This window comes from Poecilia mexicana, unplaced genomic scaffold (genome assembly GCF_051168715.1).
Source record: "Poecilia mexicana isolate PSO_F unplaced genomic scaffold, ASM5116871v1 scaffold_5, whole genome shotgun sequence".
NCBI lineage: Eukaryota > Metazoa > Chordata > Actinopteri > Cyprinodontiformes > Poeciliidae > Poecilia > Poecilia mexicana.
The window spans coordinates 28189046-28213536 of NW_028263374.1; the positions used below are offsets into that span (position 1 = coordinate 28189046).

A 24491-nucleotide genomic window follows, 5' to 3' on the forward strand; every position below is an offset into this window, starting at 1 on the left:
CGTCAGACAACTGTCATGTCAACAGTGGAGAAGACTCGACTAGAATCCCACAGTTGATTGAGTGTCCGCGTGAGTACCACCATGCTTTCCTCATCCATGTCCACGCTGCTGCCCCCTGCAGGCCTGTCAGGAAATTACATTAACAAGCTGGGGGGAAAAAATCTTTGTCCACCAAAGTCAGGAGTTAGGTTTGTCAGTGAAAACATTAGAACATGCGACCTAAACTATATATCTCAATTTCTTTATTCTCTGACTTCAACCAATAGTTTGAAGTTCATTTTTAGCAAAGAAACGCATCTTTGTTCCATTTTATCTTTGACTGTTGTTCTGTTCTTGCCACTGTATTAGGCACACCTTGTTGCCATGACAACTGTCTTAACCCTTCATTTAATAGATTATAGAATAAGTTTTTGATTAATCGTGATTAATTGATTATTGAAATAATCAACTAATTTAGTAATTGATTAATCATTAACTGGAGGATGCAGACTCAAAAAAAAGATAATTTATGGAAAGATCAACACAGAGAGGATTGATCTGAAACTGTACAAAAAATATAAACCCTTTGCATTCAAGTTAAAAAGAAAAACCTCTGTCTGTAAATCTGTTCTACCCAGAACTCCTCCAGCGGCAGTTTTGCCTTCACCAGGTTCAGTTTCTGTAAGGAAATTGAAATGAGTGAATTTGTATTAATAGTTGCAATCGCCACTTCCTGTAGGGAATTTTTACTTGCCATTAGCAGTTGGGTGTATCCCAAAAGGAAACTAAATGTTGTCATAATCAGTTAAGTATCTTCAGAGAGTCGTTGTGGATGGTGAAGCTGTGGGCAGGAAGAATCTCCAGTAGCAGTCAGGCTTGCAACTTGTCTGAAAAGGCCTCTGACTGAAGACTGCTGCTGTATGACGGTCTCATGACGTCGTGACATGCTAACGGCTCGATTTCCAGGCGGCAGAGACGATATTTCACAAAAACGTTTTCCTGGATGACACCATCAGCTCTGCTAATCCACCTCATTTGTTTTTACCGCTCCTGTTTAAATCTCTGAATGGTTTGAAATCTGGGCAGAGAGACGTTGGAGTCGGGGACATCGGAAGTTGTTGATGATCCAGAAAACGTTGGTGGCGTTTTAGCTTCAGTTTTTCTGTTTGTTTTTGATGCGAAGTGATGGCGCTAATCATGGCTAACGCAAGAAAACAACAACTACAGATCGGCAGTGACTCGTTAGCCAATCGGTTTGCTTCTCAGTAAAATTATGTCGGCGTTTGACCTCTCTGAGCGATAACATAAACACAGTGGGAGGTGTTGCCGTAGAAACCAAACCAACAATTGTTTCTGCTAAAAGCGGTTAGCTTGACTGTACATCTTTGCTCCTTCAGGATCTAAGTGCCTCACTTCCTGATCAAACCTTTGAGGTTTTCACCCCGATGAATTCAGAGTTAATTCCTCTACTAATGAACTACTGATGCTGCAATTTGATACAATTTCTGCATGAAGATAAAATAATACTTCTAATTCTTTGTATATTTTTAGTCTTGTCAACAAACTTGTTTTATTTCTGTTCTGTTTTTTCTGCAGCCGTCAAGCAGCTGAAGGAGAACGTCTGCTCTTCGATTCACAAACTGGCCAACTTTGATGGTAGGAGTCAACCTGCTTCGTTAGAAATAAGGCTGAAATGGCCTTTTTATGTTTTTTTAAAGAAATATTGTAGGACCTAACATACCAAATGTTTCATATAATAAACTTTAATTTAGCCATACTTTAAACAAAGGTGTGGTCTTAAAACAAAGGTTTTATTTTACTGTTCCACCATGCAACATGAATGCCAGAGAAAAGACAAATTTTGCTAAATTGTCACAGAAATTATTGTGATAAAGAAGAAAATTGTTATTTTGATACCATTTCCATCTCATATAAAGATATTGGCATGATGATGCAAGTTCTCCCTTTAAGACAATGAAACTTTAATTTTGCAAGGAACACACCACACTTTTAAGTATCCAAAATAACAACTAAATGCAGTGAATAAAAATGAAATAAGAGCCACACACAGCTGAAACCGTAATCAAAAATGAACAATGATGTTTCTGTAAGCAAAAAAATATGGATCAAAATGGAAAATATTAAACTCATTTTAATTTATCACGTGATTAATTGCTCAAGCTTACAAAAGACTATTATTTTAATCTGGTATAAATGTAACAAATTCTAGAGTTTTTAAAAGAGCCCAGAGTAATTATTTTATTATATGAAGTGATATTATTGTACAAATTCATGTATTGGTTCTGATTCAAGATAAAACAAAGACGCCAACTGTAAATGAGCATTTTCCTGTTCCTGGATGTTTGCAGAAGTGATGGACGCCCACCTGCAGAACAACCAGGCGCCAGAAGACGACCTGCTGGCCAGCCCCGACCGCCTCAAAGGTGAAGCTCTCTGACACGACGCACCTTTAACGACGTCACCTGAGCGCGCTCAGTCTGCTCACGTTCTGCTCCCAACAGGAAACCAGATGGACGCCAAAGAGTCCGACATGTCCGACACGCTCAGTCCCAGCAAAGACCGGAGCAGCGACGACACGTCAGGTCAGCAGAGATCAGGAAGAGGAATTTCATTTTTAAAGAGGCAGAATTATGTCGCATTGACTTTTGTTTTTTAGCTCTCCATCATGTTATAATGTGATTCCCTCATCAAAAACAAACCCGGAGTGTTGCCTTGATTCTTTCATGCATGTTTGAGAAATCCTTTAGTCTCCATGGCAACCATTCAGCTGAGCAGAACGCCCGGTTGGACCTAGCTCCGCCTCCGAGGTGCAGCTCCTCCTCTAAGCTGCGGTTTCCAAGCTTCTGCCTCTCTGAGCAACTCTGAGCTTTGGATGTGAATCGTTTTGATTGCACCTCATAAAGTGTTTTTATTTGGCTTCATGTCCTGTTTGCTGGTTTCAGACGGCAACATGAACGACCAGGAGCTGAACGAACCCCAGAACAGAGTCGCTCTCCTCAAAGGTAACGCTTGGAGGTTTGGGGCAGAAAAGAAAACAGTTTTCAGACTTTATTCACTTTTCTAAATAATACAAATAAAACAAAAATAGTGATTTAATTACCGTTTTTCACCTAAATGTACCTTTTGATTTTCCACATTGAACAAATGACTCATCCAGATTTTTTTTTTTTTGAGTTATGGATGATGATTTTAAAAAACTTATAAAGTTGTCTGGCTGCCTTTTAGGCCTCCTGGATCAGCTTTAACTCCAGCTGTGGTTCTAGTGTGTCCAGAACTGACAGATTTGTAAAGTACTTGATTTCTGTATGAAGTCCCTGAAAGTCTTTGAGATCAAACACAGTTTAGTAATAAATCTAACTGCCTCAAATACACCTGATAAATAAGGATGCATCTTTTTCCTTGTTGTGGAGTTAAAAAAAAGAAATTCAGACATAATTTCTTGCTGTATTTTAGTTAACCTTGTGCCTAGAAAACTGTCACACGACATTATTAATAACGATAATAAATTATGTTTTCTGTAGTTTGTTTGAATTGTTTTCATCTCCAATGTAGTTCTGGAAAAGTTTTTACTTTGAAATTGCTTGAAAAGTGCCTGAAGGAAAAGTGAACATAACCTTGTAGTTTAGTCAACTGATTTGCAGAAATGTTTTAGATTTCCGGCTGGCGGTTTAAACTTAAATGTCCAGAATGTCCAGAGAGTGGTGGAAGATTTGGGTCTGAAAATGTTTTAATGGAAATGTTGCTTTTTACATGTCTGTTGTTGTGCTTTAGTGATTAATTGTGATTAATCGATGAAACTGTTAGTTGCGTTGCTTTGAACGGTTTTGTTTGTGTTTTTAGCGGAGTTGAACCGAGCCGGTCTGGACGCTGGAGACACGGAGAACGTCATCAGCTACCTCCACAGGGAACTTCTGGAAGCCCAGGACCTGGCCAACACCGGGAAGCAGAAATGTCTGGAACTACAAGGTAGATTCCCTCTGACTGGTCAGACGGCCGTCTCCTGGCTCTTCGTGCTTTAATGTCGAGTGTCTGCAGCTCTGCTGGAGGAGGAGAGGAGGAGTAACTCCAAGCTGACTGAGGAGTCGACCAAACAGATCCAGTACCTGCAGAGTGAGTACGCGCATTAGGAGAACATGCGGCGGATGGGTTTGGGTCTAACCTGTCCCCTGGCTCTTTGTGGTGCAGCTCAGCTCGGGAAGCTGCAGGCCGACATGGAGGCCCTGAGGGAGCAGAGGGAGAGCACCATCTGCAGCACCAGGGAGGATCTGTACTCCGCCCAGGAGGAGGTACCGCTGCACCGCCTGAAAACTAAGAGTTCACACAACACAAAACTTTCAAAATGTGTCTGTCTCTGCATGGCTTCCTGTCATCTAACATTATTTTTGTCAAAAATTTGTCTTCCAAAGTAATCTCCGACATTCTGAATTAATTGTTTATCTCTCACAGGACCTTCTTGTCATGTAAAACTTTGAGAACGTCTTCATTGCGTTCTGTGACTCGAAGCGGTTGCAACTACAGCTAACTAGCTGCTAACAAGCCCATGCTAGCTATAACTCTGACAGATCCTCAGTAGGGCAGGTGTTTAAATTAGCTAATCAACCACCACACTGCTAGATTAGCTAGTAGCAGCAGTAGCTAATCTACCACAGCGATCACTTATTAATAATCGCAAAATAAACATTAGGCCTAAATACATAAAACTGTAATGGACTGAATTTTCTGTTTTTGTGTGAGAAATGTTTGAGTGTTTTTTGGGGGTTGATTCCTGATATACTGTATATAGCAGCATTGTTTCAGTTGCTATGGCGACAAGTCTTTTGTACCATAGCCGACACAGAGTGGGAAAAAAAAAATTATTTGGAGTTGATCTTTAACTGCACTCAGGTAATACCAACATGTCCGGGTTTCATTTAGCTAACGGAGTTGTTCTGCCGCTGCAGCGCCGCTACGAACGGCATGCAAAAGAGTCGTCCTTTTATCCTCCACCGTTGTGCACATGTGCAAAATTTTTAACAATAGTCTATAATGGGCTAGGTGTAAATTTATCGCCGGTTGGTCAGACGACGTTGGATTGAGGTCTTAAATTTCATCCAGGAAGGTCTAAACAGTCTTCAATTTGCCTTGGTGGATCTTGGTCGATCCACTCACCCTGGTTCTGTTTCGGCTCAGATTATCGTCCTACGACATGCCATGGAAACGGCCACAGCCGAGCGTGAGCGCGAGATCGCCGCCCTGCAGGCGGACCTGGGCGGCGTGCGCACAGAGCTGGAGCACTGGAGGAGCACTGCGGCCAAGTACGAGGAGGAGATCAGCCGGCTGCAGGAGGCCTTTGCTCAGCAGCAGCAGCAGCAGAACACGGCCAGCCAGCTGCAAGGTGGCGCCTGCGTCCGCGTCGACATCCGGCTGCGCCGCGGAAAGCTTCACGGCTGTTCTCTGCTCTCTCTTCCAGAGGAGTGTGCAGCTTTGCAGCAGCGCTGTGCATCTCTGCAGCAGGACTGTGACGGTCTGAGAGCTGAGCGGAGAGACCTGACGGACAAACTGCAGCATCTGGAGGCGGAGCTCAGCAGGTACCAACACAAAGTCCAGTCAACGTCTGTAGAAAGAGCTGCGCTCTTATTAAAGCACAAAATGATGAAATAAAATAATGATTCAGTTGTGACTTTTTGAAATTTGGCCTTTTTATTTCATATACAAAAAATAAAGAGCTGATGTTTCTGAATAATAATATGAGGATAGTTGAGGGAAAAAATCCCGTCTCACATTGTGTCCCTCACTAAAAAACACTAAATATCACCAAGAATCTTTAGTTTCTAGCGCAGTACTTTAGTACATTGGATATAGGACAAAACTAACTCTGAAGTGACTTTTCAGCAGGATAGGAGCTTTTTTTAAATCAGTAATTCCTTAATATTGATGAAAAAATACTACTTCCACTTGCAGATTATTTCACTTGTATGAAAAATGTTTTTAGAGGTGAAATAATCTGCCCTTAAGGCTAGAACTTTTTTAAGGGGTTATTGATGCTAAACAAGCTCTTAAATCTTGCTGAGAAGTTACTTGTAACTTAGTTTTGTCTTATTTTCCATATCTTAAGATATTTGCACCAGAAAGTAAACCAAAAACACTTGGTAAGATTTTGTGTTTTTGCAGTGTGGGGTTCTAAATTACCTCTGCACAATACGTCCGATATGCAATAATTTCACTGAACTCCGATCCAGAAACCGCAAAGCATTCTGGGAGATGCAGGCAGAGAAAGGCTTTAGCCATTCAACCTCTCACGGCCAGGTAAGCTAGGTCGGTGCCATCAACTCTCTCACTTAACCTTTGGTTACCTAGCAACTCACTCACTCTTTGGTTACCTGGCAACAGCATGTTGAGTAACTGGTGCAGCAGCAGTTTAAGGTTTTCCCTCATAACTGCTTAAAAAACAACTTAGTGGATTGAAAACTGTGGATCAAACAGGAAAGGTCACAACTCCAGTTTGGCAGGGTTGAACACCAAAAGCTGATCAATAGTTATTGATATCAACTGATATGAAATGCTTACAGCCTTTTAATGTCTGGTTCTGATGGTGGGTTACCGGGTCTCTTGTGTTCCTGTTCTGGACCTGAATGTGCCGTTTCGTGTCGTTTCCAGCACCAGGGAGCAGAGTCTGGTCCTCAGCAACAGTCTGGAGTCTCTGGAGAAGCGGAAAGAGGTTCTGCAGGACAAACTGGGTTCTCTGGAGAACCAGCACCTGGAAGACGCCAGCAGGCTGAAGACGCAGCTGGACCAGGCCCAGGCCCGAACACACACCCTGCAGAAAGAGGTTCGCCACTGATCCGCCGTTCGCCACGGCGGTTTGCAGACAGGAAGTGACACAGGTCTGCTCTCTCTCTCTCCAGTATGAAGACACTCAGTCTCAGCTGTTTGACCTGCGGCGGCGCTACGAGAAGACGGAGCAGGAGAAGCTGAACATCCACCAGGAGCTGGAGCAGTGCCGCAGCAGCCTGAAGCTGCTGCAGGACAAGACCAGCTCTGTGAGTCCAAACAGAAATAAAATCAGCCGTTCGGTTGCAGGATTTTCACTCCCAGCTCAGATCGATGAGCTGCACAGATACAAATACATATTCTCACGTAAGAGTAGAACCACTTCAACATGTTTACTCAAGTAAAAGTAAAACGTAGCCGTCCAAGAAATTACTCAGGTAAGAGTAGAAAAGTATTTGGTAAAAAAAATTACTCGAGTGCTGATCAAATTATCAATCATTTAATTTTTTTAAATTACATCAACAGACCAAAATATAAAATTAAGTGGAGATTTTAGTATTTTAATGATAAAAATGACAAAAATTCATATAAGTAACAAAATAAGGCAAAAAAAAAAAAGTTTCCAAATCAGATTTTTTTCAATGTAAAAATATGAAACTAAAAACCTGCAGGTCTGTGTCTGTCTGGTGGATTTATGGTTAAAATATGCTTTTCATTCAGTGGGTAGAAAATCCAGAAATTTTACTCGAGTAGAAATACTTTAATAAAATTACTCAAGTAAAAAGTACAGCGTAGTAGAAAATACTCCTAAATGTAATTTTATTTTTCAAAACAGTTACTCGGGTAAGTGTGACTAGTTACTACCCAACTGTCAGGAAATGTTTAAAACTTTGTTTAGCTGCTTATTTTCATCAAGAATAAATAAAATCCCTCCTCCCTCTTTCAGCTCACCACTTGGTTTTGTTGTTTTTATTTTCCGGAGCTGATTTATGAGCAACATGTTGAATTGTTTTTATGATCTAAAGTTCATTCAGTGAGGCGGAGCAGCTTCTTCTTCTCCTCCTGTTCCTCTTCCTCCTTTCCAGCTGATTATCGTCTCACTGTCTTTATGCAACACTGAGCTCTAAAGTAGGGTTGTCAAAGTAAACTAAACTATAAAAATTATTTAATCAATGATATATTTGGGGACTTATCGTATCGTTTATCGTAATACATTTCCTGTCATAAGAATTTAGATTTTTCGTTTTGACGATAAATTCCAGTTAATGATGATCAAACTGCCTCTATTATAGTTTTACTTGTTCAATGAAAGCATCAATAAATACTGATCAATAAATTTGGAAATGCAGTTAATTTGTGTAATTTAGTGATTTAAATCGCACTTTATAAATAGGAATGTTTGTGTTTTGGGGCTTTAATTGCTGTGACACACAGTCGTACAGTTACCTTAAATGTAATAAATAGTTTTTATCACAGTACTACTGCAAAATACCAGGATAAAACTGGTAAATGCACAACATAAGGCAACGTAACAAACCGTTTTAGTTCGGGTTTAGTATGCAGCTCTTTGTTTTGAGAAACAGGAAAGTGACATTTCAGATGTTAGGTTTACATAAATGACGGCTGAATTCTTACTAGTCTTGCATGAATAAGGAAGTTAAACTGTCATATCATTATTAATTGAATTGTTTAAAAATGGCCAGTGTACCTTAGTATGCAGAAAGGTTTCTTCTTCTGCTGAGGATGAAACACATTTTTAATAAATTCATCTCCTTAGCAGACACTGGAAATGCCTGAAGTCAAATAATGTGGCCAGAATTAGATTAAATTTAAGTTCTTTCAGTAGAATTAAATAAAACGAGAGCCAGTTTGTTTATATTTGTTCATGTCAGCTGATTTCCTCTGGTGTTTCGGATCGTAAACAGCAGCTCTGTAGGATGAACCGACTCTCCTCCACCCTCCCTCCTCTGTTGCCCCTCCTGCCCCGCTGCAGCTGCTCCATCCTCCATGTTGTTTTGTTTGGTTGATTTGCTGGCTGATTTCTTCTTATCCCTCCCTTCCTCCCTCTAGCCATCCATATTGCAGCCTGTCCAAGCCATATTCATGGGCCTTGTCCTGGCTCTGCTGTACTGGTGTTTCGGCCAGTTGTGGTAGAAAGGTACACACCGACATGACATGAGTCTGTCCCGCTGCCTCCATCTGTCCGTCTGTCTGTCTGTGACCTCTGGAAGGAAAGTCTGCTGAGGTGAAGTTATTGTTCTGATCTGGGATCAGTTCAGGCTCACAGGTCAATCCGATCGCAACACTTCAATGATCAGATGTTTATCATCACTTTTTCCTCCACAAAGCATCGTATGGAAGAGGATTAGGGCCACCAAAAAAAAAAAAGAACTGACTTCTTTCCCCCAATAATTATTTTTTTTTTATACTTTTGCAGAACCACGACTGCCAATTTATATTTTAGGCTTATAAACTTGGGCATAGTGATTAATCACAGTGTGATTAATCTGATGAAATGCTTTAATCTATTTATCGCACTACATTATTTGAATTTACTTTGTGTTTATTTCAGATTTAATGGACAGAGACAAGTCAACAGTTCATTTCAGCTCCTTCACCTGCAGAAAGAGAGAAAAGCCTCAGCAAATCCGAGACAGCATGATAACAAACGTGCATATATAACAACAATTATTATTTCACTGAAAATTACATGGTGCCAATTAATACAACAAATAAACATTGGTCGTTTATCGGACCGATGCGATAATTTATCGATGTATCGTGCGTAAACTAGCCTAGCAAACACGTATACTTCAGGGTCACTGAGTTGGCTGGGAAAATCGAACCCTGAGCAGAGATCAGCAGGACTTTGACTTCACCTCCTGAACTTCCTGTGAGGACTGACTGTCCTCTTCCTCATCTTCATCATGTGTGGAGCGTCTGGTGTGAGCAGCTCTGACCGCATGGCCGTCATTCACACTAAGATCCTCCAGGGGGCAGCAGACTCCCAGCACACATGGACCGCTTATTTAAAGGGATACCGCACTGTAAAAGCTACTTTAACCTCAATAAAATGACTAAAATTAAGGCACATTTTACATAATATAAACTGAGTATGTAACACTTTTCAAAATAAAAGTCTGAGTTAGAAATGATTTCATTGTGGAATCTTCTCAGATTTTAGTGAATTTAATCATGAAACGTTGCTAAAGGAAACATCCTTCAGATTAAGACTGAACTGTTTTTTATTGTATTGATGATAATCTGGTTATTAATGGTCCAGTCAAAGTCCAGACACGATGAGGCCAAACTCCTGGTATCTCTTTAAATTACTAACAGCTCCTCGTTCACCACGGCTCTCTCCTTCATCCTGTTATTTTCTGCAGGATTTGTCGGCTCATTAATCACTTTTCTTTGGTTTGCTGCATGCCGTTTGCTCCTGTCTGTTTGTTTGCAGGTTTTTTCGTTTTGCTCTCAAACTGATTCACTGGGTTTTGTTTCCTGCAGCCATTGGCAGATTCATTTTCACTCCCATCATTTACTTTTTGTTTTTATTTGGTGCAGCTTTCTCTTTTTCTGCTTCTGTTCTTTAATTATTTCTTCTTTTTGTCTCCTGCAGTCCCAAAAGTGATAAATATGGTTTTCCTTTTTGAAAGTTTAGGTTGTTTTGATTGAATTTATTTGCATTCCTCCTCCTTCTTAACCATCTGAGGGGAAGATCTCATTAATAAGCCTTTCCTTCATGTCACAATGTTTGCAGAGCGCTGCCTGTTCTCAGCAGCTGCACATCTGTTGTGCGTTTGAACAGATGACAGGAGAATTGAAAGGTTGACTCGGTCTTGAACCGCGTTCAGGTATCTGTGATAAACGAGCCGGACCTGGACGGTGCCGAGGCGCGGACAGATTTTTATGAAAGAAATGTGGAGGAGAAGATGGAGAAAATTCAGCGTGTTTAGGAGTTCAAACCTGCAGGAAAAGAAACGAGGATGTGGATCAGCTCCAACCGGGACAGCAGATACCTGCAGCTGATGGAGACATTTTATTTCTGACAGCTTTATTCGCTTCAGTTCTCATGTCAGCAGGAGGAGAGAACATGTTTAGTATTATTTAGGTTCTAAATGATCGTTAAATCAGCTCAAACAGGCCTGCCACCATAACACGTTTTGCTGGATGATAAATTGTCCCAGAAATTATTGCAAAAAAAAACAACAACAAAATCTTGTTGTTTTGGAGCCATTTTCCAAGTAATGTAATGACAAGAACACATTTGCAAAGATCTTTAAATTCTAAGGAACGTTTGACGCTGGAACTGGAAGACATTTTAATTATCCAAAATAAATAAATAAGATTGAACTATGGAGTTTCTGTAACAGTGACCTTCAGGATAAGGGCTGGCTGAGACCAAAGCACCAGAATCAGGACTTTTGTCATCCAGTTTTTATTAGACGGAGAGAAACGAGAAATCAGGCAAATGGAAATTATTGAGTTTGTTTTAGTTTATCATGTGATTAATTGATTTATTGCCACAGGCCTAGCAGAGAACAGAAAGTCCAGCCCCTTTTCAGCTTTTCAAGGTCCTGAAATTATTTCAGTTTAGTCTCAAACTACAGAAAAACTCCCAACAGATTGGCTGTTTATCAACACAAGTAGAAAAACTGCGTCTGTGAGAATCACAGCCACCGAACAGACGTGGTTCTGTTTACAGAACCGGGGTCCAAACTGGAACATTTAGGCTGCCCCGGGCCACAAAATCCATCAAATAAAAACTGTAAATTTAAAAGAAATTTTGGAGTCATCAGTCGCTGCCAAATTTTTTGCCATTCTTGACTTCTGGTTGACGGCAAAAACAAATCATTTCAGGTGCCTAAATTGGCCCACGGGCCACCCTTTGGACACCCCTGATGTATCCCTCATTTCTTCTGAGTCCTGAATATAAGTGTGTTCAATCAAGTCCAAAAGAATTTGGAAACTAGATTTTCTTTTATGCCTCAAATGTGCAAAAATCCTTTTTAAGTTTTGTTTTCGGTTCTTGCTACAAAAATCTGGATGATTTTTATTTGCTTGATTTTAGTGTTTTGGTTTTTTTTGGATAGAAAGTTTGGACTCCCCTGAATCAGAGTGAAATGAGCTGGACTGTGACCCGGTACCGCTCCAGGCCCCGTTGAAAAGATGTTTTTAATTTAAAAAGAGGATAAACATCTTTTGGACTGACTTTTATCTCTTCTTTCATCCTTCAGGGTGATTTTCTGACGCTCTTTGGTTCATGTTGGGTCCGGTTCTGCTGACTAACCGGGTTTGGTCCGTTTTTCTATTTTTTTCCCCTGACAGAGCGGCTGGAGCCCCTGGATGCCGGTCATCGCAGTGATGGTCGCCGTGACGGCAGCCGTCCTTTACCCCAACCTGTCCAAGAGCAGCGCCACCTGAGACGCCGCCGCGGCGACGCTTTGTGTAAAAAAAGCAAAAACAAACACAAAAAAAAGAAAGAAAGAAAGATTGTACATAATTGTAGAGGGAACGTGGAGGTCGTGTTTCCTGCAGAGGACTCGGATACTTCCTGGTTTATTTTTTTGGAGTTCTGTCATTTTTATTCTCTGACTTCTGGTCGGGTCTCTCTGGGTGACGAAGCGCCGAAGGTGAAACCTTCCAGCTCAAGTTTTTTTTTCTCTACTGAAACATTTACAGATATTTATATCAAAAGTCTGCATCATTTACTCCAAAAAAAGAAGAGATTTCCTGTTTTTGTTTTCTTGTTTTTGGAGCAGATGATTCCACGTTTGGTTATTTCCTTCAGCAGTTAACACTACCAGCCTGGAATACAATCCACTGGACAGCGTTCACACCGAGGCGCCACGTTTTTGTTCTTCTTCTGGGAAATTTGGGGTTAAAACTTGAAGCCAAATTGTTGAAATTCAGATTAATATTTTTTACTTTTCTGTTTTGGTTTTTAGTTTGTTTTTAGGGGCGCAGGAATCGGGGGGTTTAAGTGCCTCTGATGTTACTAACAAACACCGCAGTTTGTGTGCAGAGAAAAACACATTTTGACCACCAGAGGCCCGTCGGTGCTGAGAGTCGGGCTGTGATGTCATCATTTCGGCAAATAAAGCAGAAAATCTTCATGACGATCATAATTTATCAGAGAACGAGAAAGTTTTGGTCACATTTGAGCAAAAGCAAAAACGTTGAAAAAATGCTTCCTGCTATGATTTTTCTAGAGAAAATGTAACTTTCAAGTCGGATTAGAGAAATAAACGTATTTATGACAGTTTGAGACCAAATCTTAACGTCTGGTTTCGTTTTTTTAACACAACCAGACGCGTCACAAGCAGCAAACATGGCCGCCGACTCGTAGCGCCCGGGCCTCTGAACGTTTGTTTTTTATTCTTCAACAGTAACGAGCTCTGTGGGTGGGTGTCGGTTCACACGTTGGGCAACGTTCGTCATCGTCCGTGTTAATCTGTCTCGTCTCCGTGTCGATTCAAATAATAATTAATAAATAATAATAAAAGACAGCGAACAAATATTCCTGATGTTTGAAGAAAAAACACTAAAGTTACAGAGAGAATTGTAAAATAAAAGGTTGATGAATGACGTGCGACTAGACTTATTTTGTTGAGATTGTTTAGAGTTATGAGAGGTGAGAGTTGTTGTAGAGAAATGTTATTGAATATATGCAGAGAAATGTTTTTGGATTAAAGTTGTAGCAAAGCTGACCCACCAAACCTGCCTGCAGCCTCTTTAATCACTTCTTACTTACTGAGACGAGTGTTTTCACTGGAAATGTTTCCAAAAACAACGTTAACTTTTCTGTTGAAGCTCAAAACCAAAGTCCAGATTTCAAAGTGCATCGAAAGCAGCAATCTAAAAAATCACTTTGTATGATTTTTAAATGAATAATTGGCCAAATTAAATATTTGATTGCTTACCTACTGTGAAGCACGGCGGTGGTAGAGTCATGATTTGGACTAAAACCTGTTAGACTGAGACTGTATTCAGTCAGAGGCCTCTCGTGATTTGCTGTAAGACTGACTGTTACTGGATAAAATGAGTTACACTGCAAAAACTCCAACTCTTACCAAGTGTTTGTCTATTTTTAATTAAATATCTTATTACATCTAACTTACAGATAACTTTTCAGCCATCTAATAAAGCTTCTTTTCAGTAAATAACTCCTTAAATTTTTTTAACGTACTAGTTCCACTGGTAGATTATTTCCGTTAACACATTTTTAAGTGTAATAATCTGCCTTTTCTATTTAATCAATATTGATTTATTTGCTGAAAACAAACTCCTCTATGTTGCTGAAAATGTAATCATAAGTTAGTTTTGTGGAGATATTTGCTCTAGAAACTCGTTTTTGCAGTACGATGACTAAATGTCCCTTTCAAGTCACAATAATTGAATTGTACCAAATAATTTACTATATTTGGACAAATATCCTAAATTAAATGGTAAACATGGCAGCATATTTTCAACAAAACGCCTGAAAAATGAATCATGGAGCTACAATGGTTTAGTCAAAGTTTTCTTTCTCCTCCTCCTGTAAGGCAGCAACCAGTGAGTTTTAATGTGTTTTTTAAATTAATAAGAATTTAACAGGTTTCTCTGTTTTGTGGAAAAGTTTTATCTGAAGGCAGAAACCTGGTGAATTTGGGTTTCTGTTTTCTTCTTCGGCTGTTTCTTAAACTGATGAGCGAAGGACAAAGAGTCTCTGAGACGTTCAGTTTTTACAGTGCGGACCGGGTGAAGACCCGAACAGGAGACGGGTCCGGACCCGAGTCCTCGCCTGTTCCCCGGGCGTCTCGGCACGGCAATCCGGCATCAATCATGGAGCCGGAGGAGGATCCGTCTTTACGAGACGGCTGAAACATGTCGGGATTTAGAGATGACGCATCAATAAACCTACGTCTGCCGGCACAAAGGGAATACGTCAGCCCTATAAAAACATGTTTATAAAACCAAACTCATCTTTTTATTTACAACAAACTTTTCTCTCTTCCTAATAAAACCAAACTTTTCTGTCATTTAGCTTAATAAAATCAAACTGATCCCTCTTGAGACCAAACTGTTTTTTAAATAAATCAAACTTCTCTTTTTAAAAAAAATATTTTTAAGTCAAACAGTTCCCTCTCTTTTAATATTCATTTTTATTTTGTGATTAAAAGAAAAAAAAACTTTAATAAAACCAAGCTGTCCTCTTTTCTTAAAATCAAACGGTTCCCAATTTTTTTTCTTAAAACATTTTTATTATATTTTTAATAAACCAAATTGTTCTCTTTCTTATAAAGATCAAACTCCTCTCTTTAAAAATAAACAGCTCCCTCTTTTTTATTAATATGATCAAGCTTATATTTATTAATAAAATCAAACTTTTCTTTATCTGCTGTTTTCCCTTCCTGGGGTTTCAGTATAAACTCCATTTTAACTTTAATTTGTCTCAGAAGTGCTGATTTAACTGAATGTGATGAGGAGGCAGAACCTTCATCTGGTTCTGAATCGATCGAAGCCGATCAGATCAAACTTTATTGATCTGCTGGGCCTGAAACAGGAGAAACAGGAAACCAGGCAGATTGATGGTCGATAATGACTCAGTCTGGGGTTTTTCTTCTTTTAAACTCAAGCAAAATTTACCTTTATGGACTTTTTGTTTTGTTTTTTTCCCCTTTCCAGTGATGAAGCTTCATATTAAATTTTCAATCAGAACACATCTTAAAATGTTTTATGCTGATAATATTCCTCAATTCTCTATTATATACTCACAAAAGTAAATAGGAAGAAGCAAAAACAAAAAATACATTTCAAACTAGGTGGATGTTGGCACTCAAACACTTTTATATAAATGTTTAATTTGACACATTTGAAATTTTATGAAATAATTAAAAAGTGTGTTATAGTGGTGTAGGTTAGTTACAAAGTTAATTTTGACATAAAACATGAGATGTCTTGTTTTAGAACAATTCAAAAATCAAAAATCTTCATTAATCCTAAAGGGAAATTAAATCTTAAGTCAAAAGTCATTTCAAAGTTTACAAAGACAATTTTGAATTTATAATTTTACACACTAAAATGTTAATATACATTTTATATTGTATTGTTTTTGTGTTAGTTCATTTACATCTACAACTTCGATATATTTTCCATTTTAAAATTTTATTTTAACTGAATTGAATAATTAAGGAAAAACATCAAATATAAAAGAGTATATTTGTTGCAAAAGAATTGATTCATTCATTCTTGCAAAATGCTAAATATCAATTCAGTGTTAGTTTTAATATTATAATAAGGTGTATTCTAATGTCAAACTGAGAAAGTGACATGTCCATGAAGTAACAGAAATCTGGGTGAGTCAGAGGAAGTTGTAATTTCCGAGCCACAGTGAACGCAGCAGCAGCAGCCGTATAGTCTGGCCGAGTTGAGGCAAAGACTTCAAACCAAGTTGCGGCGGCTCCGAGGAAACACCTCCGGCTTCACTCACACTTCAACCACAACCAGAACCAGAACCGAACCCACCGGGCGGGGGGAAAGAAGAAAACGACATGCCGGCCACAGAGAAGGACCTGGCGGAGGACGCTCCGTGGAAGAAGATCCAGCAGAACACCTTCACCCGCTGGATCAACGAGCACCTGAAGTGCGTCAACAAGCGGATCGTGGACCTGCAGCTGGACCTGGGGGACGGCCTGCGGCTCATCGCCCTGCTGGAGGTCCTGAGCCAGAAGAAAATGTACCGAAAGTACCACCCGAGGCCCAACTTCAGGCAGATGAAGCTGGAGAACGTGTCGGTTGCGCTGGAGTTCCTGGAGCGGGAGAACATCAAGCTGGTCTCCATCGGTGAGTGACCGAGAACGGAGCGGCCTGGGCGGGGTGGAAGCTGGCGGAGCCCCGGTGGCTGGAGAGCCGGAGGGGAGGGAGGGGCTGGAAGTTAACTTTCCTCATGTTTAACCAGTTTGGGTTGTAAAAGTAGGTTTACTTCAACTTATTTTTACTCAAGTAAAGAAATTCCTCAAGTAAAACATTACTTAGCTAAAAAGTTTACACAAGTAGTTTACTGAGTAACGGATCAATTATCGATAATTTAATATTAAAATATTACATAATCAGACAATGGGCCAAAATATAAAGCTTAGTGAACATTTTGATATTTTAAGGACCAAAATAACAGTAATTCATATGTCAAAAAATAACAAAATCAGGCAAAAGAAAATGTTTCCTAATCGGATTCTTTGAATAATAATAAAAAAAAACCTTATGAAACTTTAACAGCTGCAGGTGTGTGTCTGTGTCTGGCGAGATTTTGGTTAAAACATGTTTTTTCTTTTCTTCAGTGGGTAGAAAATCCAGAAAATTTACTCAAATGAGGACAGAGATACTTCAATAAATATAGTGTAGTAAAAAGGCTCCTGAAATTTTTTTTTTTTTTCAAAAGTTGCTCAAATAAATGTAATCGAATAAATGTAACTAGTTATTACTCAACTCTACATCTACTTGAGTAATTATATTATGAAGTATTTCTTCTTTAACTTGAGTAAATCTTTGGATTTTCTACCCACTAAATGAAAAACAAACATGTTTTAACCAAAAACTCACCAGACACAGACACACAGCTGCAGCTTTTATTAAAGTTTCAGAAGTTTTACAAAGAAAGAAACTGATTTGGAAACTTTTATTTTATTTTATTTTTTGCCAGATTTTATTTTTATTTATTTTTTTGTTGTCATTTCTGGTCCTTTTAAATATCAAAACTTTCACTCAACTTTATAATTGTGTACTTCAGTAGAGTTTTTACTAAATACTTTTTTTTACTCTAGCAATTTCTTGGACTTGTTACTTTTACTGGAGTAAAAATATGTTGAAGTGGTGCTTCTCTTATGCGAGTAAATTTTTGGTCCTTAATTCACCTCAGTTTTAACTTTAGTTTTTATGAAAAACAAACTCTTCACCGTTAATTAGCATAATTTTACTGTAATATTTAAGTTTTGTTAGTTCCTTTAGCTTTAGTTTCTCCCATTACTGGTTAAAAATGTTTTATCTCTTTTTTTTAATTACTTGACGCAGATTTTAATGTGGTTTCCTCATTAATTAAAGCTCATAAACTCCATCAATGCATCAGTGTTATCCTCTCAACTGCTGTTTATTTGATTTAATTGACTTTTTAAGACCTGATGGTGATAAACCCTTCCTGCTTCGAGGTGAGATGCATCAAAGGTCTTAAATTAGAAATGATTGCTGGTAGATCCAGGACTGGGTGGAGTTAAGGAGCAGCAGATGAAGCACACCTGCTGTCTTGGTTTTCATTCATGCTGAGTTCAGGAAATGGAGGAACTTTCAGGTGGACAATCGATGAAAGTAGCTGATTTTAGCAGCTCTTCTTGACGGGTCATTAAGTTTCTGTGGGAGAGAAACCGCAATCATTTAGTGTTTATTTATTTTTAGAGTTGCACCGATCAACTGTTAGCGATCGGAACCGGCCCGATTCACCACCTTTGATCTAAATGTTGAATTTTCTGTTTATTTAAAGCATCAAAACTAAACTGGGCAACATGGCTTAACATATAATTTTTTTTTTTTTGCTCGCTTTCTTTTCTTTGAAAATATTTACTGCCATTTTAAAAAAATTTAAGTGGCTCTTATTTTAATCTTCCCTTCTGTGAGTTGGATGGTGGAATATTAAAGTCAGGCTACGAGAATTTTTATTAATGAGAAAATAAAATGCAAAAAGCTTATAGTTATCAGAATCTGATTGAAATAAACATAATTGTTTCAAAGTCCTGCTACAGACGATGTTGGTATGTTGAAAGATTAAATATTACCTCTAAAACTGATACCAAAGTATAACTTCACAAGATGCTCGACATTCCTCGTCTTAATTTTTATTTTTTGTGCTGGATTTCTAATATTACTACTTTATTGTTCTCATATTATGATTTTTATTCTTGTAATTAAAATAAATTAATTAATCCATTGTAGAACTGACCTGAATTTAAAGTGCAAATACATAGAAACTGTAAAACAAGATGGCCGCCGTGGTGGTGCTGACATCGCTATGAATTGTGGAAACCCAAGGAGTGCTTTGGTGGGGAAAAAGATGCAGATTTCTCAAAAAGTACATCTCTAAAAGCTGAAAAGAAATTCATAGATGAAATCAATTTGTTGCCCAGCCATAATAAAAACTAATAAACTCCCCCTGGTTGAAACATCAACCATGACGCAGGTTTTTTTTGTTTTTGTTTTACGGTTTTCTGCTGGATTCAGATTATTTTCCTCTAACAAGCATTTTCTCCTCTTTGACAGAAAGCAGGAGTCAGCAGGTCAGATAAAACTGAATCGATATCGGCCTGGAAATGTCCTGATTGGTGCGTTTCTGTCGAAGCGTTTCTACAGGAGGCATATCACTGGTTACTGGTTTTCACTGGTTTCTGCTCCAGTTTGTTTGGAGGTGTTCGGCTCGTCACTCGCTGTGATTCTTTAGAAAACCTCGGCGGATCAGATTTGTCCAAGCCTGCCCTGCAGGATTAGGATCAAACATCCATCTTCTCTTTATTCATCCTCCTCTCGGTTCGTGGAGGGTCTCCTCCTTCTGTAACCAGAGGCGTGAGTCGGCAGGAAGGAACTGGGAGTGGCGTGGGAGGAGTTAAGATCGGAAAGTAGAGCTAACCATGATTTTGAAAAAACAAATATGCAGTGGATTGAAAAGAGTCAAACGAACCGAACCGTTTGGGCAACCTGTTTCCCTCTCCGCCTGTGGCGGCGCTGCACCAGGAGCCACTGAAAGAGTCGACACCAAAACCTCTGAAGAAGACACTGAGCGCAACTTCCTGTTTCATGAAATGTAAACAAAAAATGAGTGGCATCAGATTTTAGCGGATGGCGGATTTGACTTTTGTCTTTAGTTTTTTTTTGGGGGGGTTTTTTTTTTTTTAGTCTTTTCTCCCGCTAGTGCTAAGCTAACTCGTTTGTTTTGGTTGTTCTTACCCAGAATGCCTTGTGTTGTAGTCCGCTTCCCGGTCTGCCGGCATTCAAACCGCAAGATAAAATGCTTCCAGCAGCCCATTAAAATATTCAAACCCCCTTTCACTTCTTAGCAAACACTCAGGTTGAGTTGTTTGAACAGCTTCGCCTTCAGTCAACAGGCTGATTCACCTCCTGCCGCCTCCGGGCTTCACCGGGTGTGTCTTCCTGTCCTTTGATCGGACCTCCATGTTTCTAAGATTTAAAGTGGAAACGTCAAAAACCTGTAAGAAAATTAATATACTGAAATGTCATCAAGTGAAACAAAGGTATGTAAAATGTATTTGTATTAGCGATGCAAACAATTAATCGACTTGAGGTTAATTGTCGATTAATGGTTTATTAGATTAAAATTAGTAAAAATCATCAAGTTGTAACGTTTGGTAAGACCTCCGCTTAGTGTTGTAGTTTGGCCTCCATCCAGCAGGGGGAGCTGGTCATCCTGAAGTTGACAAACATAGATGGCAGCCATTTCAAGAAAAAGTGTCAACTTTTCAACCAAAAGTTAGATTTGTTACGAAAGCAAGGATTTAGTGACGGACAGGCAGAAAAGATAACAGAAAAAAAATTACAATGAATTTGTTAAACAAAAAAATGTCAAGCATGGTTTGTGTTGAAAACTGTGTGACTTAATTAGCATCATGGAGAAGTTTTAACATTCCTCCAAAAACATGGCGGTCCTTTATGAATGTAGCTGTTCATGGAAATTATGCGTTTTTCTATACTTGTAACTTTTATTGAGAAATTACTTTTAGTTTTCTTTATTTTTCCTATGCTGTACTTTTTACTTGAGTAATTTTATTATCATGTATCTCTAGTCTTGAGTAAAACTTCTGGATTTTCTACCCACTGAATGAAAACAAACATGTTTTAACCAAATATTCACCAGACACAGACCTGCAGTTTCTATTAAAGTTTCATTAACTGGTTTGGAAACATTTTCTCTTTCCTGATTTTTATTGTTTGTTACTTATAAGAATTATCTTATAAAATACCAACATTTCCATATAACTTGGATATTAAATGATTGATATTTGGTCAGTAATTGAGTAGACTTTTTACCAAATACTCTTTTACTCTGGAATAATTTCTTGGCTGGGATCTTTAACTTTTACTTGATTACAGTTTTTGGGTTTTCTGCCCATCTCTAACTTTTTAGGCAGATCTGTGAAGACGCTGCTGTCATTGCATTACTTGGAAATGTTCTCAGAAAGCTGCTGGATTCTCTCCATCGGTTCGGCTCAGGAGGGTGGTGCCGATCCGCTGACGGGTTTTAAAGTTGGCTGTAAAAACGATTCAGAAAGTTCATGAATACTGCAGCTTTTCTTTTCCTCTGAGTTCAGAGCGAAGCGTCGACTGACGTTTCCTCAGGAGTCGTTCTTCCTCAGAGGAGTTCCCAGCTTTCACTGCGCGTTCAGAGGGAGAGAAGGAAAGCTGCTGGCTGCACCTCTGAGGGCTGGCGGCGGGAGGGAGGAGAGGTCACAGCGCATTCAGAGGCGTAAAACAGTGGTGTGCGCTCATTTTGGTTTTCCACACCACAGGAGAGGAAATGACTGAGTGGGAGCAGAGCTGAACGTGCTGCAGCTACACGATAAAATCTCTCTTAAATTAGAAATGTGCTTAAAGTAGGGCTGCGCCTAACGACTATCTTACTAATCAACTATTCTGACGAGTAATTGGATGAAAAAATTGGCAACTTTTCATTTAACTACAACATTTTTTTATTCAAAATTTAACAAATGTTGCTTATCGTCCAGAAGTTATTGCAATTAACGATATTATGGTTTCAAGATCATTTTATAGTGATCTTACTATAAATAATATTATAGCAATGGCATAATAACGATAACGGTGCAAGAACGCATTTCTAAAGAACAATAAACTTTAAATTCAAATTAACATTTAACACTGAAAATGGATTTTAAATTTGCAAAATAAACAAAACAGAAACGGCAAATAAAATTTTCTCTGAAAGGATCGGCCGGTAATCGTTTGTTTCTGCAGATAACGTCACGTTTTGTTGCCTCTGCTACAATTTATGATGAGCTGCTGTTTGTGCTCTCCTCAGTTTCTACGATTAGTGTTCCTCGTTACACGCGCAGCGTCCTTATCGCCACGGGAACGCTGTAATGGCCTCATCAGTCAAATGCTGCCCACCCTGGTCGCTGCAGCGTTCACGTTCCTGACGGTTCGCTCAGTCGGATGTGACTGTAAATGTGGCAAAGCCAATATTTGCTGATCAATTAGTTCAAACCAGCAGCAGTTTTAACACGAGTTTCACTGATTATGCTGGTTAAACGTTTATGGAGTAAACAATGAGGGACTATCACTGATTTTAAAATATGGATCCAACATGTAGACCAGAAATATACATGATCCCAGTTTGGACTTACTGTCACCAGGACACACTGGGTTTACTGGTACCAGTAGTTGTCGGTGTCTGGTCTTGGATCTGTTAGCAGTTAGCTGCGGTTTGGGGCCCCTCCTGGAGGCCCCTGGTCTTCAGTCTAATAAAACTTGAAGCACTCAGAGGAATAACTCTGAGTCCTGCCTGTAAGATTCACGCAGTGTTGCCTTCAGTGTCTGCTGGGAAATTTGAACTTTCAGATTCTGCAGCCTTTGTTCAGGTTTTGATTTTTACTTTCCAACCAGCTGGCTGTCCAATTAAAAAACCAGCTCAGCTCCTGCTGATTACTGGTCTGAAGTTCTGATCGTTATATTTGGGGGTAAAGACCCAAAACTTGATGTTTCTTCGCCCACAAACAGACTCCGACCCCCAGCTTTAGAAACCTCTGCAATAATCTGCACCTTTACCTGACGGACATAAAACTCATTTAGCTAGTTCTCATTTGAATTGAACACATTTTTCTTTTTATTGAATAAATGTCTTTTTTGTTCCTGTCTCTTTAAGAAAAGCCTCAACGGTCTGTCTGCCCCACTAATTGGTGAAAATTGGCATTTAAGGGAGATTTTGTTTGAGACGTGCCAAACTGCCTCCTCTTGGGGCTTCAAATGAAAGTTTCATGGTCGATGAACAGGAGTATCAGAAACGCTGGCTGGGCTGTAAATGAGGCGTTTAGGCGTCCTGTGTTCAGTGGGAAAACAAACTCCTTTTGGTTTGTATTTGCAGAGCTTTAAAAAGCAGAACATGTCTAAAGTTTACAGGATTCCCAGAAAAAAAAAAACCTTAAATGTGTGGGAAAAACCTTCCCGATTGTGAAATCTTGCCTGGATCCCTGCCAGCAGCAGGTTGTGCTGCGGGTGTGTCGTCAGGCCTCTGTTGCATCATGGCTGAGTAGATCTCATCGGAAAAATCAACCTTTGCTGCAGCATTTGTCACATTAAGTTGTTTACTTTTAACAAATTCCTGCAGAAGATATCAGTTTTTCCTGCGGAGTGTTTCATTTTTCTGTCCCAGCTGGTCGTTAAAATCATTGAGAACTGACCCTGAACCAAAACTCTGAACTAGATAATCCTCATTTACTCCCAGCCGTCGATTCAAACATCAAATTTACATATTTAATGTTTGATTTTTCCCTCGTTCCTCCATCTGAGCCACGTCTAGCTCTCTCTTCGGTTCTGATTGCTAAATAACGAGTGTTAATAACTGTGGTATGCAAACAGCGTTTGTTCGGTTTTTCCCTGTTTCATCACTGCTCATTACATTATGTCGGGGTCAGGTTTCCTTTCTGGCTCAGTGAGGAGAGTTTATTTTATCTGTTTATGTGAAAGTGTTTGTCTGTCTGGAGCGACAGGAATCGGTTAGCGCTCTGAGAACAGGCCCAACAGGATCTGAAGCGCTCAGCTGTCGATTCGTAGCGTTTTATGAGCTCATGTTGTTTGTAATCTGTTCTGCTGTTTTCAACAGGAAGATGACATATTTTGCTATGCGTGTCGCAATAACAAATGTTTCTGGACAATAAATTGTTAGACGTTTTTGAGATGAACGATAATACTGTTTTGAGGCCATTTGCAAGAAATATAGTGATAATAGCATAATAATATCAATAAACTTTAAATTCTAATGAATATTTAACACTGCAAGACATTTTAAATATCCAAAATTGATAAAAACGACAAAATGAATTATGACGTCTCTGTGGCTAGTTGGGACCAAATCACCAGTCTGAAGACTTTTGTCGTCCAGTTTCTGGTAGAGAAAATAAAGAAAACGGAAATTATTGGGGTTTTTTCCAATTTATCTTGCCTTATTTTGTTTCCTTATGCAGCAGAGTTCTTGGCATTTTGCAGGATTTGTATTTATGTACATTAGTGTTTTACTTTTCCAGTCTTGTTCTGTCCTGCAGTTTGTTTTTAACCTTCAGGCTGTTTAGATTTTCTGCAAAGTTTATTTAATCACAATGAAAGTCGTTTAGGCCTGACTTAAAAACTGAATGCGTTTTCTAGAAAGGAAATAACAGAACATGTTTTCAAAAAGGTTTTTTTATTTCCATCATCCATTCTGTGAGTTGCACAACAAAGTAAAATTTGTTTAATTATGAGAATATAGTCATTAGTTTCTGTGGGATGTTGATTTTTATGGAAAATGTATTTAACTCTGTTTTTAACTTGATGACAAGAAACTTTGATTTAAAACATGTTGCTGACACTCTTAGTGACATTCTGGTTCAGAAATCAATGCAATTATTCCATGGGGAAAAAAACTACATTTGTTGTTTATATGTACATTTAAAAGTATCAGTTTTTACCCAAGTTAAGTCATTTCTATGGAAATGGGC

General features: G+C 39.0%; 2 protein-coding genes across 10 annotated transcripts in view; both read left to right on the forward strand.

The window, feature by feature from the left end:
- Positions 1-13469, forward strand: part of slmapa (sarcolemma associated protein a) — a 66200-nt gene extending 52731 nt beyond the window's left edge. For 4 of the 8 annotated variants that reach the window (XM_015001677.2, XM_088005835.1, XM_088005838.1 and 1 more), the window contains 13 exons: positions 7-69; positions 1576-1635; positions 2349-2423; positions 2502-2582; positions 2943-3002; positions 3841-3966; positions 4036-4110; positions 4186-4286; positions 5170-5374; positions 5450-5567; positions 6637-6808; positions 6885-7019; positions 12079-13469. In XM_015001677.2, the coding sequence (XP_014857163.1) occupies positions 7-69; positions 1576-1635; positions 2349-2423; positions 2502-2582; positions 2943-3002; positions 3841-3966; positions 4036-4110; positions 4186-4286; positions 5170-5374; positions 5450-5567; positions 6637-6808; positions 6885-7019; positions 12079-12174 (1367 nt within the window). In that variant the 3' untranslated portion in view covers positions 12175-13469. Of the gene's footprint in view, positions 1-6; positions 70-1575; positions 1636-2348; positions 2424-2501; positions 2583-2942; positions 3003-3840; positions 3967-4035; positions 4111-4185; positions 4287-5169; positions 5375-5449; positions 5568-6636; positions 6809-6884; positions 7020-8820; positions 8909-12078 lie in introns of all 8 variants that reach the window. The other 4 variants (XM_088005834.1, XM_088005836.1, XM_088005833.1 and 1 more) reach the window with 3 other exon arrangements.
- A 2618-nt stretch (positions 13470-16087) lies between these two features.
- Positions 16088-24491, forward strand: part of flnba (filamin B a) — a 61770-nt gene continuing 53366 nt past the window's right edge. The window contains exon 1 of one of the 2 annotated variants that reach the window (XM_015001676.2): positions 16088-16575. In XM_015001676.2, coding sequence (XP_014857162.2) covers positions 16284-16575 — 292 coding nt within the window. In that variant the 5' untranslated portion in view covers positions 16088-16283. The remainder of the gene's footprint in view (positions 16576-24491) is intronic. The other variant, XM_015001675.2, reaches the window with a different exon arrangement.